Genomic DNA, 21,146 nt, shown 5'->3' with positions numbered 1-21,146 from the left:
TCTTAGTTCTTTCTTGTCATTTAATTTCTGTGGTATATGAATTATTTCCCTAATCCATGTATCCTGTCATCATTATTTAATTCTGAGTATTTACAAACAAAAATAACTGCTGATGTGAAAATACTCAGGGTCCAAGGAAAGAAAACTCTTGCAACCCCACTGTATAAGCCTTGCTCTGCACTTGGTGCTCGTAGAACAAGTCAAAACCTCCAACTGCCTCCTTGTTTTACTTGTACTTGAGAGCCCATCTTTATGCTCATTACGTTCTTCCAAATGGCAAGTTTGTTTGGAATAATTTAAAAAGTAAATATTTCTTTATGATAAAAATCATGTGTCACATACGTAGAAGATATCAAGGATTACAAATCAGACCCTCAGGAGTTTAGAATAACTACACTAACTTACTGAGTTTTCCATCCATCAGAGAAGGATTCTATTCAGTTTGCGTTAATTTCATGTTATTGGGAAATTCTTAAACCTACATTGAGACATTTAGAATCCAATAAGGTTGTCATCAACATTCATCACAAACAGATTTGCAAACTAGCACATGTCGTGTGTGACAGCTGTGAGGTTCTTTACCCTAAAAATTTCTGGATAATCTAATCTGGACACCAACACCAAGCTTTTGGGAGCAAATACTTCTGCAGGCTGAATTAAACCAGTCACTTCCTCTTCACCTTCAATGTCTTCGTGTTTTGTTCCCTAGAAACAGAGATAGAGCAATCAACACATAGAAGTACAGTCCTTGGTTTATAGCTAACAGTACCAATCATCATAAGATTTAAACCTGCACCAACTAAGAAAGCATGACAAAGTTCAAATGTCCTCCTAACCACATAAAGGCAATTTTAGAGCGGAAGCAAGGAAGAAAGTTGCTTTAAGAAAGGCAGCCTAGGGAGGAAAAAAAGGGGAAAAAATAGACTAAATGAAGTCACAGAACCTCTGACACTTAATATTTATTTGTGCTGTTACTACTGTTACCTTGGCCAAATCACTGATTCTCCCTACTTCTTCATTTTCTCACTTTTAAACAAAGGGGTTAGCCTATATATAGCTTCTGAAGTTCCGTCCAGTTCTAATTCTATGGTCCTACAGAGGTTTGGTGATGACTCTGAGTTGTCAATTTTAGACTATGCCAAGGTCCCTTGAAGAGAGAAACAAAGTGCACAAGCTTTGTGTTCAGAACCAAGGCTGCAGTGAAGTTGCAAGATGAAACATGGGCAGCCTCTGCCAGGAACACTTCGGATTCATTACATGTTTGATTTTTAATTAATTTTTGGTCCTTGCGTGTTCAAAAATCTTTTACTGTTGCCAATTTTTTTGTAACTCTATATGGGGTTGTGACGCACAGTTGAAGAAGTGCTGAACAATTTTTGAGCATTTTCATATACATTATTTCATTTTGATGCAAGGGGAGAGTTATGATTCCACATTGTACAAGTGTTTCTTGGAGAGAGTGAGCAGAACCTGGAATGCAGAACAAAGTGATAATTTCTTCATTTGTTGAATGGGGATGAATGAACAATAATGATCAAAATGATGATGATAGCCATCATTTACATAGCACTTCAAGGTTTGCAAATCACTGTACATATATTATCTTAGTTGATTCTCACAACCTTGTTAAATGGGTGCTATTATTTTTCCTATTTTACAGATAAGGAAACTGAGGTTGAGAGAGGTGAAGTGACTTGCCAAACGCCACTAGATTTGAACTCAAGTCTCATTCCAAGTCTAGCTCTTTTACCCACTGTGCCACTTCTAGCTGCTCTCACTCTGATAAGAAATCCAGCCTGTATTGGCTCAGACTCACTAATGGGCAGAAAATATATAGATAATCTGCACAGTGATTCAAACTTGTCCCTGTGACACTGTGAATTAGAGGATAGGAGGGGAGGTTACATATGGATGAGGATTATGGCTCTGGGGATCAGAAGGCAGTGAAAGGTTGGGGCTAACCCCAGTTCTCTACACTTCCACCTCAAAAACTTTAAAAAAAAGTGTCAAATGGAGTAAAAGAACTATAATCAAAAGGGGAAAAAAATGAAAAGTCCAAAAAAGTAAGTTCCACAGAAAATTACAAGAAAACAAGTGAACAGCAAAGACTGCATTCTCGGTGTCCTGCTCTTTCTCCTCCCTCAGTCCCCACCCCTGACCTTTCCAGTGGACTCCTAAGCTGTGGCAACAGCAGCTGCTGAGGCTAGGAAAGCTTGAAACTTAGAGATAAGGTGGACAATCACTACATACTGTTAAGGATTCCTGTTCTTTATCCTTACCCAGAGGGGAAACAGTTGTAGAATCACAGGAGTTGAGAACTGGATGAGACTCTAAATGCCATCTAATACAACATGTACCTGATAGAACCCATGACCATAATATATCCAACCCTAGTCATCCAACCCTGACTGAATACCTCCTACAAGGGGGGAACCCACTACCATCTGCTTACTGAGGTAATGACTTAATGAGGTAATGAATCACTATTTAACAAAAATCACTGGGAAAATTAGAAAGCAGTGTGGAAGAAATTAGGTTCAGATAAATGCTTTATACCATATGTAAAGATAAATCTAAATAGATTTATAATTTTTATATATTAAAAGTCACATCATAAAGAAATTATAAGAGTAAGGAAGAATTTAGTTTTCAGATCTATGGATATGGGAAGAGTTCATGACCAAAAAAGGGATAGAGAAAAATCACAGAAAATAAAAGGAACAATTTTAATTGCACAAATTAATTTTTTTCCATAAATAAAACCAAATAGCTAAAATTACAGGGGAAACAGTTAACTGGGAAAAAATCTTTGCAGCAAATTTATCTGCGAAAGGTCTAATTTCCAAGACACATACAAATAACAATGATAATAATGGCATTTATAGGTATAAGCAACTTTTTAAAATTCGTAAGAATAAATGCTATCCCTCAATTGCTAAATGGTCAAAGCACATGACAAGGTATATGAAAAAAAAATGCATCAAAACACCAATAAGTAGAAAATTCAAATTAAAGTAACTGAAATTTCATCACATATTGATCCAATTGAAAAAGATGGCAAAATAGGACAATGACCAATGTTAGAAGAGTTGAGGGAAAAACATGCATTCATATGCTGTTGGTGGAGTTGTGCATTGGTCCAATCATTCTTGAAAACAACTCAGAACTATGCCCAGAACATAAAACTGTGTAGACACTGTGACCCAGATATGCTGCAAACAGATCAAATAAAGTAGAAAAGGACCCACATACAAAAATATGTACAGTAACATTTTTTATAGTGGCAACATACTGGAAGCTAATAGGATGCCATCAACTGGGAAATGGCTGAACAAACCAGGGTATATAAATGTAATGAAATACCATGGTGTAGCAAGAATAACAAAAAGGACAGTTTCAGAGAAACCTTGGAGTGAAATGAGCAGAACCAAGAGAAAAATTTATAAAATAACAAAATACTGTTCAAATAATTTCAAAAGACTTAAGAGCTCTGATGAAGGCACTGACCAATCACAATTTCAAAGGACTGATGATGAAGTACACTACTCACTTCTTGACAGAGAGATGATGGACTCAAGATTCAGAATGAGGAAGACATTATTAGACATGGGCAATGTCCAAATGTGGAATTTGTTTTGCTTGACTATGTATATGTTATGTTATGTTATGTTATGTTATGTTATGTTATGTTATGTTATGTTATGTTATGTTTTGCCTGACTATATAGTAGTCCAGATAAGAGGTGATGAGGACTTGAACTAAGATGGTAGTCCTATCAGTAGAATGAGCAAATAACACTGGATTTAATCTCTAAAGGAAGATTATGCTATTCACTACCACTGTGACCTTGAGTCACTGTGAACTCAATTTCCTCATCTGTAAAGTGCCATGGTTGGAAAAAATGTCTGAATTCCCTTCTGGCTCTAAATTTCATGATCCTAAGAAATTTTTGATGAATAAGAATAAACTTCCAAAAGGAAATATTAACTTACATTTAATTTTCAGGATGAGGTATACTATATATAACTATTTTTAGGAATTTTACTTCATTATAAAGCATATGTTGAAATTAATGCCTTCTAGAATCCCTAAAAATAACAAAATCTGAAGAACATTAATGTACCAATAGGTGCCTACAAATAATGAATCATATGATTCATATGCTCATTAATGAACTCAAAATGACAAAGGAATAATGGAAATTCCTGGAAAAGATAAAGATATCCACATTGTGAAAAATACCCAGGAGTACTATTAGAAGTCAGCTAAAACGGACAGCAATTTTAAAAAAATGGCAATTAACCTACTTTAATAACAACGCAAAATAAAACATTTAAAATTTTGTTCTAGAAGTCTCCCTTTTCCATGAAATACACACTCAAAGGAGCAGTCAACAACAGGAAATAGAAAATACCCACTCCCATAAACTAGTGAGGAGAAAATATTTCCATTTTTTTCTTTATCACTTCTCATTACAGATGTTGATTCTCATTTTGTAGGACTATTGTGAATCATGAGATGTTTTTATTTTTAATTCAGAATATTCACCCCAGGAGAATAAGATGTTCCAAGTTTAAAGATAAATTCCCATTCTCTGTTTCTAAGCAGAATGTACTCTATGACAAAAATACACACTGCAGCCTATGACGTAACATGGGCTTGGTCCATGAGAAGGCGATAGGGTACTTTAGCAATAATTTATTAATTCTATAAATACTCAATTGATCACATAAAGCACGGTGTCAAACTCAAATCAAAATGGGGGTCACTAAAATATATATAAAGATCCCTGTGGGTATATAATTTACTTAGAGATCAAAATATTAACATTATCTATGTTTTATTGTATTTTTATGTATTTTGTTAAATATTTTCCAATTACATTTTAAAATTGGGACAGTACTTGGGAATGTTGTGGGCCACATGTAGCCTGCTGGTAGAATATCTGACACCTCTGGCATAATATCTTCTTCCTCTTTAGAAACATCATAATTATCTTTAAAGGAAATACATGGTGCTCTTGAGTTTTCTGATGCCTACATTCCTCTAAAAAAAACTCAGAGCACTGACTGGAAAATAAGCCATGTATGTGACTGGAAAATTTCTCCATATTCCCATGGGTTATGTTTTTTGTTCATCACATCACCCAGTAGTAATAGTTTCCTGAATTATCTCAGTTTAAGTTCAAGGAGTAGTTTTCATTTTTTTCTTTTAGTTTTCATAGACTTATCATGTTGGAACTACACAGAACCCATGAGATCACCTAGTTCTAACTCTTTATTTTACTTTTAAGTTTTATTGATGAATTTTATTTTTTTCCCATTATTGTCATTTCTAGACACACTCTGCTACCCACTCAACTAGAGAACCTTCCCTGGTAACAACAACAACAACAACAACAAAAAAAAGTTAAGCCAAACCATTTGAAACAGGTATTTTATGATATTTTATTCAACATTCTGCAGCGACCGTCCCCAGGAATAGTCCAAGAAAAAGGAAAAAGATGTATTTTTCTCATCTCTTCTCTGAGACCAACATGGGTTAAGAAAATTATATAAAATTTGGCTTCATTTTGGTGTTGATGAAATTGTAGTGTTGTTGTAGCATTTGTGCACATTGTTTTCCTGTTTCGGTGAAGTTCAGTGGAAACAAAAACAGAAGTGAGACTTGCAGAGGTATACTGCAGACCACCTAGCCAGGAGAAAGAATGAGACGAAGAATTTGGGAAGAATCACAAAGGCGGTATAGAAGCATTACGTGAAGTGATTAGAGGTTTTAAAAGCACAAGCATCTGTGAGTACACTCTCCCTGATGATAAATATGTGTCTTGTCTTAATGGTAATTTCTTCCTTCTAAAGTTCTAAGGGGGAACTGCTATTCTATATCTGATTATGACAAACAAAATAGATTTGCTAAAAAATGATAGGAACTTTATGGGCAAATGACTAAAAGTCTGACACAAATGCTACATGAAGAGAATAGACTGCAAAGCGTTCAGGGAAAGGATTAGTCTTGTGGAATAGTATTTTGTATGAGAAGCTGGCCAAAGAGGATGAGGAGCTCTTAAGGAATTAAATTTCACAGATGCAAACAAAAAAAAACAAAACAATAATAATAACCCTGATAAGAAGGTAAAGGAGGGCATTGCCTAAAAAAAAAAAAAAATAGAACATAAGCTCTTTCAAGTCAGGTATTGGTTTCCATTTTGTCTTTGTATTCCCAGTGCATAGCACATAGCAGATCTTTAATAAATGCTTGCTAGTGTGGAGGGTAAAAGATGAAACGACTGAGGAAAGAAAGGTTCAATCTTCCGAGCATGTTGATTTATTAAGCATCGTATGATAATTGCCTAACAAACTGGGACCAGATCTCCTCAACTTAGGCCTAGAACACAACTGAGACTTTTATACATTAAAACCATTAATGAAATAAGCCCAATTTATTAAAGGAAACAATACAACATTAGGTAATCTGATTTCTAACTGGAGGAAAGATTAGGGACTTTCCAAGTTGGGAGGGGGAGAGTGAACAGGTGTAATTGCCTGAAATTAGAAAAAGAGGTGTCCCACTCCCCCTAGGTTTCTGTACTCAATCAAAGGAACATAGAAACAATAACTGAATCATTAGTACTAGGCCAGTTTTCAGATATGACATATGGGTTGCCTGAGATGTACTCCTTGCATCAATCTTTTGATCTGATTGGGTTTGTAGTCAGCATTACGTAGGTTCTTAGTTAAGGGTCTCTAAACAGCAGGTGGGGTGGTCCAGCTTCCCAGCCAATACAAGGCAAGGTTCAAACAAAGCAACAACTCCCAATTCCCACTACTGAATAGTTTTCTCACAAGATCAAATTTGTATTAGATCCATAATTGAATAGAAAGGGAAATGAGCTAACTCCAGATTTGAGTCACAAGATGGAATCAGTGTGGTTTACTCAATTCCCACAATTAACCACTTACTATCCTAATCCCCTCAATCCCTCATTAGTTTGGAAATCAATGAGAATACAATGAGAATACAAACTTGGATTTTTATGAACATATATACAGAAGAAAGAAACATTCAAAATATTCTTCATGGAAATACAGACTTAAATAATTGGAGAAATGTTAATTGCTCATGGATAGGCTGAGCCAATACAATAAAATGACAATACTACCCAAAATTACTGAAGGATTCTTTATAGAGCTAGAAAAATATAATAATGAAACTCATCTGGAGAAACAAAAAGTCAAGAATCTCAAGAAAAATAGTGAGTGAGTGAATGAATGAAGTGTTTATTAAGCACTTACTACGTACAAAGCAATATTCTATGTGTTGGGTACACAAACCAAAAGTGAGATAATCCCTGCCCTTAAGGAGCTTACATTTTTAGAAAGGAGACAACACATATGGACAGTTTCAGCTACCCCATGTTCAGTAGAGTGCAGTGGCAAAGCAGATGGTAAATATTCTTCTGTGATGTCATTTCTGATGTGAAACCATTTGATAATGCCAAAGATTTTAATGACAAGAACTTTCCTTTCTTTATTTTCAGTAGTTCCGGCTGTTGCACCTGCAGGAGAAGGTGCATCTCCATAGGGTTTGTTTCCCAGGACGATGGCTGAGAGCACTGAGCTGGAAGCATTGTTATACCCAAGGGTCTTGGATTCATGGTCCTACACTGTCTTCATTGGTTTCTGAGGGGACATGGTGGCCAAGGTGGTGAGAAATAAGGGAATATTGAAAAAAGAATGAAAAAGAAGGGGTCTTGGGATCAGATCTCAAACTTTACTATGAAACAGTAATCATCAAACTGATTTGGTACTAGGTTCAGTAATAGAGAGGTCCATCAGTAGAACAGATTAGATGTATAAAACATAGAAGCAAGTAAGCACAACATTCTAGTGTTTGATAAACCCAAAGACTTCAGCTGCCAGGGTAAGAATTCACTATTTGACAAAAACTGCTAAGAAAATTGGAATGATTTCTGGCAGACACTAGATATAGACCTACACATCACACTACATACCAAGATAAGCTCTAAATGGATATATAACTTAGTCATAAAGCCATAAATTAAGGATAATATGAAATGACCTTTCTGATCTAGGGAAAGCAGAAGACACTAATGAAGAAATAAGGGATAGAAAGATCACAGAAGATAATATGGGTAATTTTGATTACATGAAATTAAAAAGGTTTTATGCAAATTAAACCAAAGCAGCAAAAATTAAAAGGTAAACTATTAACTAGGACCAAAAAAAAAAATCTTTGCAGTAAGTTTCACTGATAATGGTCTCACTTTCAAGCTATATAAGGAACAAATTTAAATTTATAAGAATAAAGGACATTCTCTGGCTGAACAAGTTGTGGCATATGAATGTAATGGAATACAATGGAAATGACAAGCAGGTTGATTTCAGAAAAACCTAGAAAGACTTACATGAACTGATTAAAAGTGAAGTGAGCAGAACCAGGAGAATATTGTACACAGACTCATGGTGGAAAATGATATTCACATCCAGTGAAAGAACTGACTGAGTCTGGATGAAGATCAAAGCATACTTACTTTTCACTTTTTTGGCTGTGTGTTTTTTTCTTCTGTTCTGTTTCTTTCACAATATGACTAACATGGAAATGCTTCACATGCTTGCAAATATATAACCTATATCAAATTGTTTATTGTCTTGGGGGGGGAAGGAAGGGAGGGAGAAAATTTGGAACTCAAAATTTAATAAAAAATGAGTGTCAAAAAGTGTCTTTATATGTAATTAGAATAAATACTATTTAAAATAAAAAAGAATAAAAGACATTCTCTAAATTATAAATGGGCAAAAGATATGAACAAGCAATTTTCAAAGGAAGAAATCCAAGTTATTGATACTCATATAAAAAAAATGCTCCAATATTTGAAAATCACAATTTTCCAATGCTGGAAATAAAATTATCACTAGATGTGAAAGTTGCAAATCCACACACTTGTCTCCCCTTTCCCCCCGTGTTTCTTTGTCTTTCCCAAGACATCTATTATTCACACTAAATATTTCACTTAATAAAATATTTTTATTAAGAAAAACAAATATGTAGAATACATGACAATGAATATTTGGGGCTAGCTAGCACTCAGACAGACATCAGTGCTCTGAGCTTACCTAGTTCACAATTCAAGCTATCTAAAAATACACCTTAAATTTTGTAAAATGAGGGGGTTGGACTAGACTACCTTTAAGATCCTCCTTCAGTCCTAACATTCTCTGATAATATTCTGCCACTTTTACAATATTTCAAGGCTCTTACTGAAGGATTGTTGGAAGTAGGCTACTAGTCTGCTACACTCTGAACCAAAAGTTAACTTTGCAAGCAAGTTATTAAGATATTTTCATGTTTCTAAGTTATGATCATAGAAATAAATTTCTGAGATGTAATATGCCACCATTTATGTCCTTATGGTAGATTCAGTGTAGAAGAAATTTACCTCATCAATAGGTCATTCTGGTTGACTGGTTTAATTGCTCCTCATACTTTGTAACATGAGATAAGATTTAAATAATTAATGATTAACTAATGGATTTATGAATATGAAGACATAGGTTTAAGCTAGTCTTACTTCAATACTTTGGAAATCCATAATATAATCAGCCTGAATATGACACCTACTGACTTCAATTGTGAACCTTCTATGACTTAATAGGTAGTCTTCATGAGTTGCCATGGCCAAAAATTCAACAACTATTAGGCAGCCTTCTGGTACTGAGCCTTTTTAAACTTAAGTTGCTCCTTGGACAAAAGATATGCAGGCTACTGCAAGTCCCTCACTCAAAATATTGTCAACTTGATAGAACATTATAGAACTTCACTGATTTTGAAGACCCCAGGGTCACCTCCTTACCATATTGTGGCATCAGAGAAAGTCTTTTAGTTAGGGTTGAACTAGTCGTTCTTCAGTAGATGTCTGAATTAATAAGGACGAACAATCTTTTTTTAAAAAAAAATGAGATGAATGAATTGTAATGTTTGTAATAAACCTGTCTTTTCAGGATTCCAGCATTTTTATTTAATAAATCTTTCTAACCAAGTATGACATTTTAATTAAAAGATGCATCAAGTCACATTAAATAAAAATATGTGCCAAAAGTTCCTTTAAAACTATGATTCTTCTAAACCTAATGGCATGCTATTAGCATTTACTTGTAAATTGTTCTTCCAACATACAGTAATGATTTATATTGTCTGGAGTAATTCTGTGTATAATGTCTCATTCCTCTTTTAAGAACTAGTATATCAATGCCAAGTTAGCTGTAGTTATATTTATGGGATCCTCAGTAGTCACTCTACACCTATAAATAAATATAGTACATAATACCTCAAACCATGTGACAGGCAGCACTTCCAAAACAATATTGTAACCCTTAATCATTTTGCTGCTAGCTTCAGCCTCCAGAGTAAGCCAATTCCAACTGAAGGGTAAGAAAAAGCTTTCTATAAAAAGTTTAGCTATCAGATCTAAATTATAAAATGGTTCTGAAATGTCTCTCCATTCATGATGTGTCTTTTCTTGTACACAAATTCTAAGACCCAAGTGTGAAGGCAAACCAACAATAAAATAGGATCCGTTCGACTTTGGATTCATCCATTGTTCCCCTTCAGCCTCTGTTCAAGATAAGAAGTACTGATGGACTAGTTCTATGGAAATTCAATCCAAAGCAAAAACAAAGACAGCTCCTGACCTCAAGGAGCTTACGTTCTAACGTGGAAATACAACTCACAAAAGACAGATGACAACCTGATGTAGGGGGCCCAAGAGTCAACCTTGACTCCTCCACAAATTGGAGGATAGAGGAAGAACTTCACCAATCTGAGAAGGGGTGGGGGTAAGCTTTGTGGAGAACAGTTCAAAGTGAGTGGGCTGGGATGGTAGGCTGTTCCATAGTCAGTTTCCAAGATAAGCCAGCATGAAAAAAGAAACATGGTTTTGAAGTCTAGAGGAAGTCGGATGGCACCCAAGCCTGTCACGATGCCCTGATATTGGTCTGTGACTTCTTCCTGCCCTGGGACACAACCTCTCCCTGAGTGACAGAATGACCAGTGTGGCAAACACTCCTGGCCAGACACCATCTCCCTTGTTCGAAGATCTCCATCTACCTAGGTTGACCTGGCCTGGAAAAATGATTCACTGTGACTTTTTCTTAGACTTCCCAACAGAATTCAATTGGATATAGGAGGAACTGAAAGAGGGAGACAGAGCTCACCATACTGCTTCCTGATACTCTGTCATCTTGGCTCAGAGTATTTACATTCTAAGAGAGGGAGATGATACCAGTATCCCCCAAAGTTCTAATATCATCAGGGGTCATAGAAGGAGTTAAATAAGACAGAAGGCCTGGGTATAGCTTTGTTATGTCTTGATGAAGACAAGAAAAAGAAAAGAAAGGAAGAAGACATAAAATGGGGGAAGAGAGAAATGATGAGAAAATAATCTGGTAAATAACTATGGAACTTAAGGGCCCGGATGAATGCAATGATCAACCATACTTCCAAAGCAACCATAATGAAGCTCAAGGTACAAACCAAGATATATTTTTTGGACATGTGACAGAGGAGATTGTTTGGCTTGACTATACATATTTGTTACATAGGTCTTGTTTTTTGTTTATTTGTTTTTTCCAACTGGAGAGCAAAAACAGGAGAAAGAGAAAATAGATTTTTTAATAATAAAAAATTAAATTAAATTCAAAAAGGAAAATGTATGCTAAACAATAGACTGTATATATTGTTCTATACTTTCATCCAATTTCTTAGCTAACCCTCCTGGCTTTTTGTCAGCTATAAATTTTATATACATATCATCTATGCTATTATTCAAGTCACTGACAGAAACAGTACAAAGAAAAGCACAGATGTTTGGAGGCCTCCATTAAAGAACTCTTTCCAACCATTAATGAGTAATCTTTAATTCTGGACATTCAACCAGTTCTGGATCCTCCTAACCATACTACTATCTATCTCTCATCTCTGTGTCCAACTTCTCCACAAGAATAACATGACAGAATTAGTTAAATGTTTTACTGAAATATAAATAAACTTAATGTACCTACATATCTACACAAATGTACCAATCTAGTAAGCCCATCGAAAAGGAGATGAGGTTAGTTTGGCATGACCTGTTCTTGATGAAGGCATGTTGGCTTTTTATAACCACTGCTTCTTCTTTTAGAAATTACTAATTATTTCTCAAATAACATGTTCAAGAATTTTACAGAAACTGAAGTCAAACTAACTGGCCTATAGTTTCTTCCATTTTTTAAAAAATTTGGAATAACATTTATTCTTCTCCAGTCTCCTGGCCTCTTCTATTCACCACAATAAGCAGCAAGGTCATGGTGCTTAGAGTGCTGGACTTGAGGTCAGGAGTCCAAATCCTTTCTCAGACACTTACTAGCTCTGTAACTCTTAAAAAATTCACTTAACATCTGTCATCTTCAGTTTCTTCATCTGCAAAATGATAATGATAATAATAGTACCAGGTGCTTGTAAGGACTAAATGAAAGAACATAGGCAAAGCACTCTGAAAACTCATAGCGCTATATGTATGCTAGTTATTATTATTATCATCTTTAAAAATCATCAAAGATCTTATCTTCTGGTTTTTTTTTATAGTACTCTACCATGCAGATGATCTGAAAATGATGACTTAAACGAAACATGGGCAACGAGGGTCTCTCTTACTATTTCATTTCTTATTGTGGTTATCAATATTGTAATTAGCTGATTTAATTTTGTCCTTTCTGATTCAAAAAATATTCTCCTTGGCAGAGAAAACAGATGCAAAATAAGACTATAATACTTCTACATTTTCTCTGTCATTTGCCACTACTCCCCTATCCCAACTGGAAAAGTAGCTCTATTCCTTCTTTAATACTGCTTTTCCCAATACAACTTAAAACAAAACAATACTTTTTGTGGTGCTGAGGTTTCCTCATCAGTCTCAGTTCACACGCTTATCTTTTGTACACCTGTCACGATTCTCTCAGGATTGTGCAGCACTTTGGCATTCATTCTCCATTATCTGCCCTTGCTTCAATTCATCTTCATTATGTATATTTTAAAAATACAATTTGATTGCTGTACTTCATATATATCCACGCTCTTTAGACAATGCCCTCTTTTCCTCTCACTGGAAGTGATTTTTGTGTCTTCAGAACGCCATTACTGAGAACATCTCTCACCTGTGCTGATATGACCTGTTGAATTTTGGGCCATAAGATCCTATCTATCCTGAGTCCTTTGAAAATCTGTTTTCCCAGAATTTATGTTAGTGTTAAATTTCTTGGCTCATACTGCTCAATCTGCTAAGAGTACTGGCTCTTAGCAAAAAACAATCATGCTGACACATCTACATGTTTTTAATATTAGTACATTTTAGGCTCATGCCTTAAAACAGCAACTGCACAATCAGGTCCAGGTTTGTAACGAGTATTAAAATATTTTCTTTAAAACAAGATTTTAAAGTAGCTGAAACACCAAGAAGTTCCTTTTTTTAAAATAAGCTATAACAATAACATTTTTTGTGTATTAAATAACTCATCTCTTATTAATTACCAAAGAAAATTTGGGATCAGATTTCCTAGATAGGTCATTCTGGAAAGGTTACTGACACATCTAATGCCAAAGTATTTCTTGTGATTACTGACAGTATAACTGTACATCAGAAAGACAATATATCTTCTTAAAGTTGCACAACTGCATTCTGAATTCTATCTGTCCCGAGGTGGTCCTTCCTTAGGCTTCCAACTAGTGTGTCATAGCATACATGGTATGAAGTAACTCACACTAAATGGGAATTCAAGTATCTATTTTTGAGCTCATTAGATTGTCCAAAAATAAAGGAAAAACAGATTTTTAAGGACACTAATAAATGGCTCATGCCAGAAAAGCAGACATCTTAAAACCAAGATGATCTATGAGGGTATATCTCTGATTTCTAAATCAGAATTGGAGAATCACAAAATTGCAGAGCTGCAAGGACTACAGAGGTCATCTGGTTCAAATTTTGTCCAAATCATGTTTATTATTAGCTTTTCAAACTGTTTGTTCCATATTTTAGGCTAGGTGCCTGGACATTTGCTTTTTTTTGGCCAATCATCTAACTGCCTGGAAATTCTGGCTAGGGTCTGATGCCTGACAACACTTAACAGAGAAGTTGGATCCTTAACCCCCAAATTCACACTTAAACACTACTGTTATATGAAAAAGAACAATCATACACAAGCAACCTGTAAACTTTTTATGGTTTGCCATTAAAAATTTTTATTGATATTGTTTGTTTTTACATCACTTACATTTCATAATATACTCCTCCTATCTTGCAGAGAATCCCTTATAACAAAGAAAAAAAGAGAAAATAAACATTTTGGGAAAACTAATGCATATATTGAGAGAGTCTGATGTTATCTTTAGCGTGCCACAGGCATGGTCTCCAAATTCTGCAAAACAGGGAAGGAGTTGCCTTCTCACTTCTTTTTTTCTAAGCTTTCACAAAAGGTGTATTAGAAATGATGAACAGGCAGACTTCAGAAAAACCTGGAAGGGCTTGTATGGTCTGATGCTAAGTGAAGTGAGCAGAACCAGGAGAACATTATACACAGTAACAGCCACGTTGTCTGTTGACTAATATTGATAGACTTAACCCTTCTCAGCAATACAAGGATCTAAGACATCTTCAAAGGCCTCATGATGGAAAATGCTATTCATAAAGAAGAAAGAACTATGGAGTTTGAATGCAGATTGAAGCATACTATATGCTATTTTTTTTCTTCTGTTGTGTTTTGTTTCCTCTTACTGATGGTTCCTCCTATTGGTTCCAGTTCTTCCTTACAACATCACTAATGTGAAAATATGTTTAATAGGAATGTTATATATCAGATTACAAACCCTCTTAGGGAGGGAGATAGGGATGAAGGGGGAGAAAAATTTAAAACTCAAAAGCTTAATGAAGTGATTGTTGATAAATCAAAATCAATTAATTAAAATTAAAAAATTAAAAAGACATCAAAAACAAAAGGTGTATTTACTAAGTATCACAAAGACAGCAGATACAGAAACATCGCCCCCTCCCCCCAACCTAGGCTATAGAATTCAAGCAGTTTTCAAGCTCTGTTTTCATAGATACCCAAAGAAAGTCACTTATCCTCGGTTTACTATTTATGAAATAAAGACGGTAATTGAGCCTCAAAGGTTGTTGTGAGAATTAATCACCAAGTGTTTTGAAAGGCATTTGATCAAAGATTGCAATAGGAATTGCTGGGAATTTACAATTTTCATAAACTTCATTGCAGTCACATGCATGAGGTAAGGAAACATGCATAGAATTTCGTCAAATAGTATGTCAGGCACAAAATTAAGATTTAAAGTGACTTTGGGTTGAAAATTATATATGACTACTCTACTGGTGCTTTAACAATGTGCATTTCCTGGAGACACTTTGAAAACATCAACTTCTTTACATTATTTGGAAACTAAAGGCAGACAAATATAATTTTCCTTGTTGCCAGCTTTGCCTTTCCACATCTCCTACAATGAGTTATCTACCAAAGTTGGGAACCCCAAAGCTCTTGACTTTCAGTTCCCTGAGAACAAGCTGCCTCTAGCAACAGATCTCAGGACTCCTGACTCTAACCTGGCTCTGCAGTCTTCCTACAGCTTTTCCGTTTTTTCTCAGTATTCTTCCAGAAATGCCTAGGACAGGTGATCTGCCAAGTCTGACTTTTCTAGACCTCACCATAGGCTTTTTGACTTGGTTTGCACCAATTCATATGTTCTCTCATCTTTCCCTGACTTTTTCATATCCATCTTCTGTCACAGCACAGTAACATTTCATTACCACAATTAATTCAGGTATTCTTTAATTGATGGACATTTATTTGTTTCTAGTTTTTGCCTGCTAAAAAAAGTTTTATTAAATGTGTTTTGATGTATATAGGAACTTTCTGTCCCTGACCTCCTTGGGGTATATGCTTAGCAGTGATATCTTTGGGTCCAAGAATATGATAATTTTAATCACTTTCTTAGGATCCTTCCAAATTGCTTTCTAGAAATGGTTGGACCAATGCACAGCTCCACCAATAACCTATACATGTACTTATCTTTCCACAATCTTTCCAACATTTATTATTCGCATCTTCTGTCATCTTTACTAGTTTGAGGTAAAATTACTTCTCTTATTATTGGTGCTTTGGAGCAAAACGATGGTTATTAACAGTTTGCAACAGTTTTGATAACTATTTCTTCATATCCATAGATCACTTACCCACTAAAAACATGGAGCACTGGGGAGGCGAAGCCAAGATGGTGGAGTAAAGGCAAGGACTCTTGTGAGCTCTCCCCCAGACTCCTTCAAATATCTTTAAATAATGACTCTAAACAAATTCTAGAGAGGCAAAACCCACAAAAAGAAAGAGTGAAACAACTTTCCAGACCACAACAACTTAGAAAGTTGGCAGGAAAGTTTTGTTGCACTAGGGTGAGCGAGGAACACAGTTCAGCACAGACTGTACCTGCACAGACCAAGCCCCAGCAAACCAGCAGCAAGTCTCAGGGCAGCTGAATCAGTGGCAGCAGTGGCAGTTTCCAGACTGCTCAGCTCACAGATGATAAGGAGATTGGACAATGGGTCAGAAAGAGGTTTACAGGGATCCCTTTGCTGGCACCAGAGCAGGACTCTGTTGCATTGTCTATACTCAGATCTGGGTTGCAGTCCTGGGTCTTAATTACAGTGCAAGGAGGAACACTAGCACAGTAGAACCTGCAGTCACAAGGGAGCATGGCCTCTGGTCACAGTTACAGGGATGAAAAGTTTTGTTGCTCATAAACCAGTGCACAGTACAGGACAGTAGTAAACACACCTAGGGCCTAGATCATACCACTGTGGAAGAGCCAAAAACTTACAGATTCCCAGAATTTCCTCTGAAAACAGCTGCACAAAAAATCCTGAAGCTTGGGACAGTGCCCCCTCCACTTGGGAAGCAGAGCTCCCCTTTAGCACAGAGTTAAAAGTCAAGAAATAGGTGGAAAATGAGCAAACAACAGAAAAATACTCTGACAGTAGAAAGTTACTATGGTAACAAAGATCAAAATACACAGTCAGAAGAAGACAACAAAGTCAAAATTCCTGCACCCAAAGCCTCTAAGAAAAATATGAATTGGTCTCAACCTGTGGAAAAGCTCAAAAAGAATTTTAAAAATCAAGAAAGAAAAATGAGAGTGATAGAATAAAATCATGAAAAAAGAGTCAACAGTTTGGCAAAGGAGACACAAAAAAATACTGAAGAAAATAACGCCCTAAAAAACAGAATAGGCCAAATGGTAAAAAGAGGCACAAAAAATCCAATGAAAGGAAGAATGCCTTGAAAAGCATAATTAGTCAAATAGAAAAAGATATTTAAAAAATTCACTGAAGAGAACTCTTTAAAAAGTAGAATTAGCCAAATGGAAAAAGAGGTACAAAAGCTCACTGAAGAAAATAATTCCTTAGAATTTAGAATTGGGCAAGTGGAAGCTAATGACTTTATGAGACATCAAGAAACAATCAAACAAAATCAAAAGAATGAAAAAATAGAAGAAAATGTGAAATATCTCATTGGAAAAACAACTGATCTGGAAAAAAGATCCAGGAGAGATAATTTAAGTGTTACTGGACTACCTGAAAGTCATGATCAAAAAAAGAGCCTAAATATCACGTATCAAAAAATTATCAAGGAAAACTGATCTCACATTCTAGAACCAGAGGGGAAAATAGAAATTGAAAGAATCCTACGGATCACCTCCTGAAAGAGATCCCAAAATGAAAACTCCCAGAAATATTATAGCGAAATTCCAGACCTGCTAGATCACGGTAAAAAAACAATTCAAATACTGTGGAGCAATAATCAGGATAATACCAGATTTAGCAGCTTCCACATGAAAAGGATCAGAGGGCTTGGAATATGATATTCCGAAGGGCAAAAAAGCTAGGATTACAACCAAGAATCACCTACCCAGCAAAACTGAGTATAATACTTCAGGGGGAAAAGTTGACATTCAATGAAATAAAGGACTTTGAAGCATTAATGATAAGAAGACCAGAGCTGAATAAAAAATCTGACTTTCAAATACAAGATGCAAAAGAAGCATAAAAAGTTCAACAGGAAAAAGATTTGATGAGGTTAAACTGTTTATATTTCTACACGGGAAAATAATATTTATAACTCCTAAAAAATTTCTCATTATTAGGGCAGTTAGAAAGAGTATACAAAGACACAAAGCAAAGGTATAAGTTAAATGTGATGATATGATTATCTTAAAAAATAAAATTAAGGGATAAAAAAGAAGAATGCACTGAGAGAAGAAGAAAGGGAGAGGTAGAATGGGATAAATTATTTAACATAAAAGAGGCCTGAAAGAGATTTGACGATGGAGGAAAAAAAGGGGAAAGTGGCATAGGGAGCACATGAATCTCCTTCTCATTGGAATTGGCTCAAAGAGGAAATACTATACACACTCACTTGGGTGTAGAAATCTATCTTACCATACAGGAAAGTAAGAAGAGAAGAGGAGAAGAGAAGAGGAGAAGGCAGGAAGTGGATATAATGGAGGGCAGGTTGGGGGAGGCAAAAGTCAAAAGAAAAACACTCTAGAGAATGGACAGGGTAAAAGGAAAACGAGAGTAGGATAAATGGGAAAAATAGGATGGAGGGAAATACATAGTTGGTAATCATTACTGTGAAAAAGGTTTTTACAATGAGTTTCTCTGATAAAGACTTCATTTCTCAAACATATAGAAAACTAGTCAAATTTACAGAAATAAGAGCCATTCCTCAATTGATAAATGGTCAAAGGACATGAACAGGCAGTTTTCTGACAAAGTAATCAAAGCTATCTATAGTCACATAAAAAAAATGCTCTAAATCACTATTGATGAGAGAAAAACTCTGAGCTACTACTTCACACCTGTCAGATTGGCTAATGACAGAAAAAGAAAATGACAAACATTGGAGGGGATGTGGGAAAATTAAAACACTTATGTACTACTGATGAAGTTCTATACTGATTCAACCATTCCGGAGAGCAAATTGAAACTATGCCCAAATGGCTATAAAACCATGTATACCCTTTGACCAAGCAATACCATTACTAGATCTATGTCCCAAATAAGTAAAAAAAACAAAAAGGAAAAGGACCTATGTATAAAAAATGCTTATAGCAGCTCTTTTAGTAGTGGGAAAGAATTGGAAATTGAGGGGATTTCCATCAATTGGAGAATGGCTGAACAAGTTATGGTATAAGATTGTGATGGAATACTACTGGGCTTTAAGAAATGATGAGCAGGATGCTCTCAGAAAAACCTGGAAAGACTTATATGAACTGATGAAAAGTGTGAAATGAGCAGAACCAGGAAAACATTGTACACAAAAACAGAAATATTATATAATGATCTACTATGAATAACTTAGCTATTCTCAGCAATACAATGATCTAAGACAATTCTGTAGGACTTAGGATGAAAGGTGCTGGCCACCTCCAGAGAAAGAACTGGTAGAACCCAAATGCAGATCAAAGACACTTTTTCTTTACTTTCTTTATTTTTCTTGGTTTTTTTTTTCGTCTCTTTTCTTTCACAGAATGACTTATGTGGAAATGTGTTTGCATTACTACACACTTATAACCTATGCCAAATTGCTTGCTTTTCAATGTGGAAGAGTAGAAGGAGGGAGAGAATTTGGAACTCAAAGTGTGAAAAAAAAATTTTTAAATTGTTTTTATATGTAATTAGGAAAAATAAAATATTAAATAAGATTAAAAAAAAAAAGAATGGAACACTGGACCTTCCTACTCTGGAGTGGATTTTAGGAAGTTTGACTTTGATGACCCTCCAGTGCCTGCTTACTGATTTATGATTTGGAACCTAAGGATATGGAGAATATGCAAATTCTCATAGCAAATTTCATCTCTCTGCAGAGAAATCATCTGAAAGACTCTCCCCCACTAGCCATGACTTCACCTCAAAAGAGCTCTCTCTCCTGGTCTGGCCTTCTCTGGACTACTAGGAAGACAGGAAGCCACCATTCCTTCTTACTACTTCTGCCAGTCCCCTGGCCTTCCCTTTTCCTACCTTCTTGCTGTACTAGGAACTCGCTGTTCCTAGTACACAAGATTCTGTTTCATCTTCATGCGTCTCTTTGGGCTGTATACCACCCCACTCCAGCATCTGCAATTCTGCTTGGTTGAAACCCCCTCTCCCATCTTCTCTTTAGGTCCAGCTTGGTCATTATAATTACATATCATTCAGCTTCAATCGCTTTGTTATTGTAGTTCTTTCTCTTTACATTGTTACTGTAATATGTAAATGGATTTCATTGGTTCTGCTTTCTGTATCAATTTGCACATGTCTTCCCAAGTTTCTCTTTAATATAGCAACCATTTCTTACAGTAGATCAACATTCCATTTCATTCATGTGCCTGTTCACACCTTCTCTGCTTGCTGGGTGTCTCCTCTGTTTGCAATCTTCTGTCACTACAAAAAGGGCTTTGATAAACATGTGGAGTATATGCTGGGTTTTTCTTTTTGTCATTAACCTCCTTGGCGCAATAGTTCCACAAGTACAATCTCTGGATCAAAGGGTAGGGATATTTTAGACACTTTCTTTGCATAATTCAACATTGATTTCCAAAATGGTTGGACTAATTCTTAGCTCCACACATTTTTTCCACAACCTCTTCAATGTTTACTATTCCCATCTTTTGTCATCTTTGCCAATTTACTGGATGTGAAGTGAAACCTTGAGATTTGCATTTCTGTTATTATTAGAGATTAGAGCGTTCTTTCACATAGTTATTAATGATTTGAGATTCTTCTTTTGAGGTTTATTTGTTCATATACTTACTCATTTGTGGGACAATGGTTTCTAGTTTCATATTAGTTCCTATTCCTATTAGTTGCCTTTATGTCTTGGAAGATCCTAATTTTTTTTAAAGTAAAAACCAAATACATTAAATATTTTTCAGTTCTTCATAAAAAAGAGAGAATAGAAAAATATTCAACATTTTATATAAATGTTCATTGTATCTATCCAATGAACAAATAATTTATTCACAGGCAAGTAAAGTCCTATATATTCTAACAGGATGAA

The 21,146-nt window shown here is 35.4% G+C and overlaps 1 protein-coding gene across 1 annotated transcript in view; it reads right to left on the bottom strand.

The window, feature by feature from the left end:
- The window catches only part of SBF2 (SET binding factor 2), a 485,589-nt gene that overhangs the window by 294,836 nt on the left and 169,607 nt on the right, over positions 1 to 21,146 (bottom strand). The window contains exon 5 of the mRNA XM_027852565.1: positions 583 to 705. Coding sequence (XP_027708366.1) covers positions 583 to 705 — 123 coding nt within the window. The remainder of the gene's footprint in view (positions 1 to 582; positions 706 to 21,146) is intronic.

This window comes from Vombatus ursinus, unplaced genomic scaffold (assembly GCF_900497805.2).
Source record: "Vombatus ursinus unplaced genomic scaffold, bare-nosed wombat genome assembly UNPS02009770.1, whole genome shotgun sequence".
Classification (NCBI taxonomy): Eukaryota; Metazoa; Chordata; class Mammalia; order Diprotodontia; family Vombatidae; genus Vombatus; species Vombatus ursinus.
Note: the sequence above shows the minus strand (reverse complement) of the source record. Positions and strands in the feature narration are given on the sequence as shown.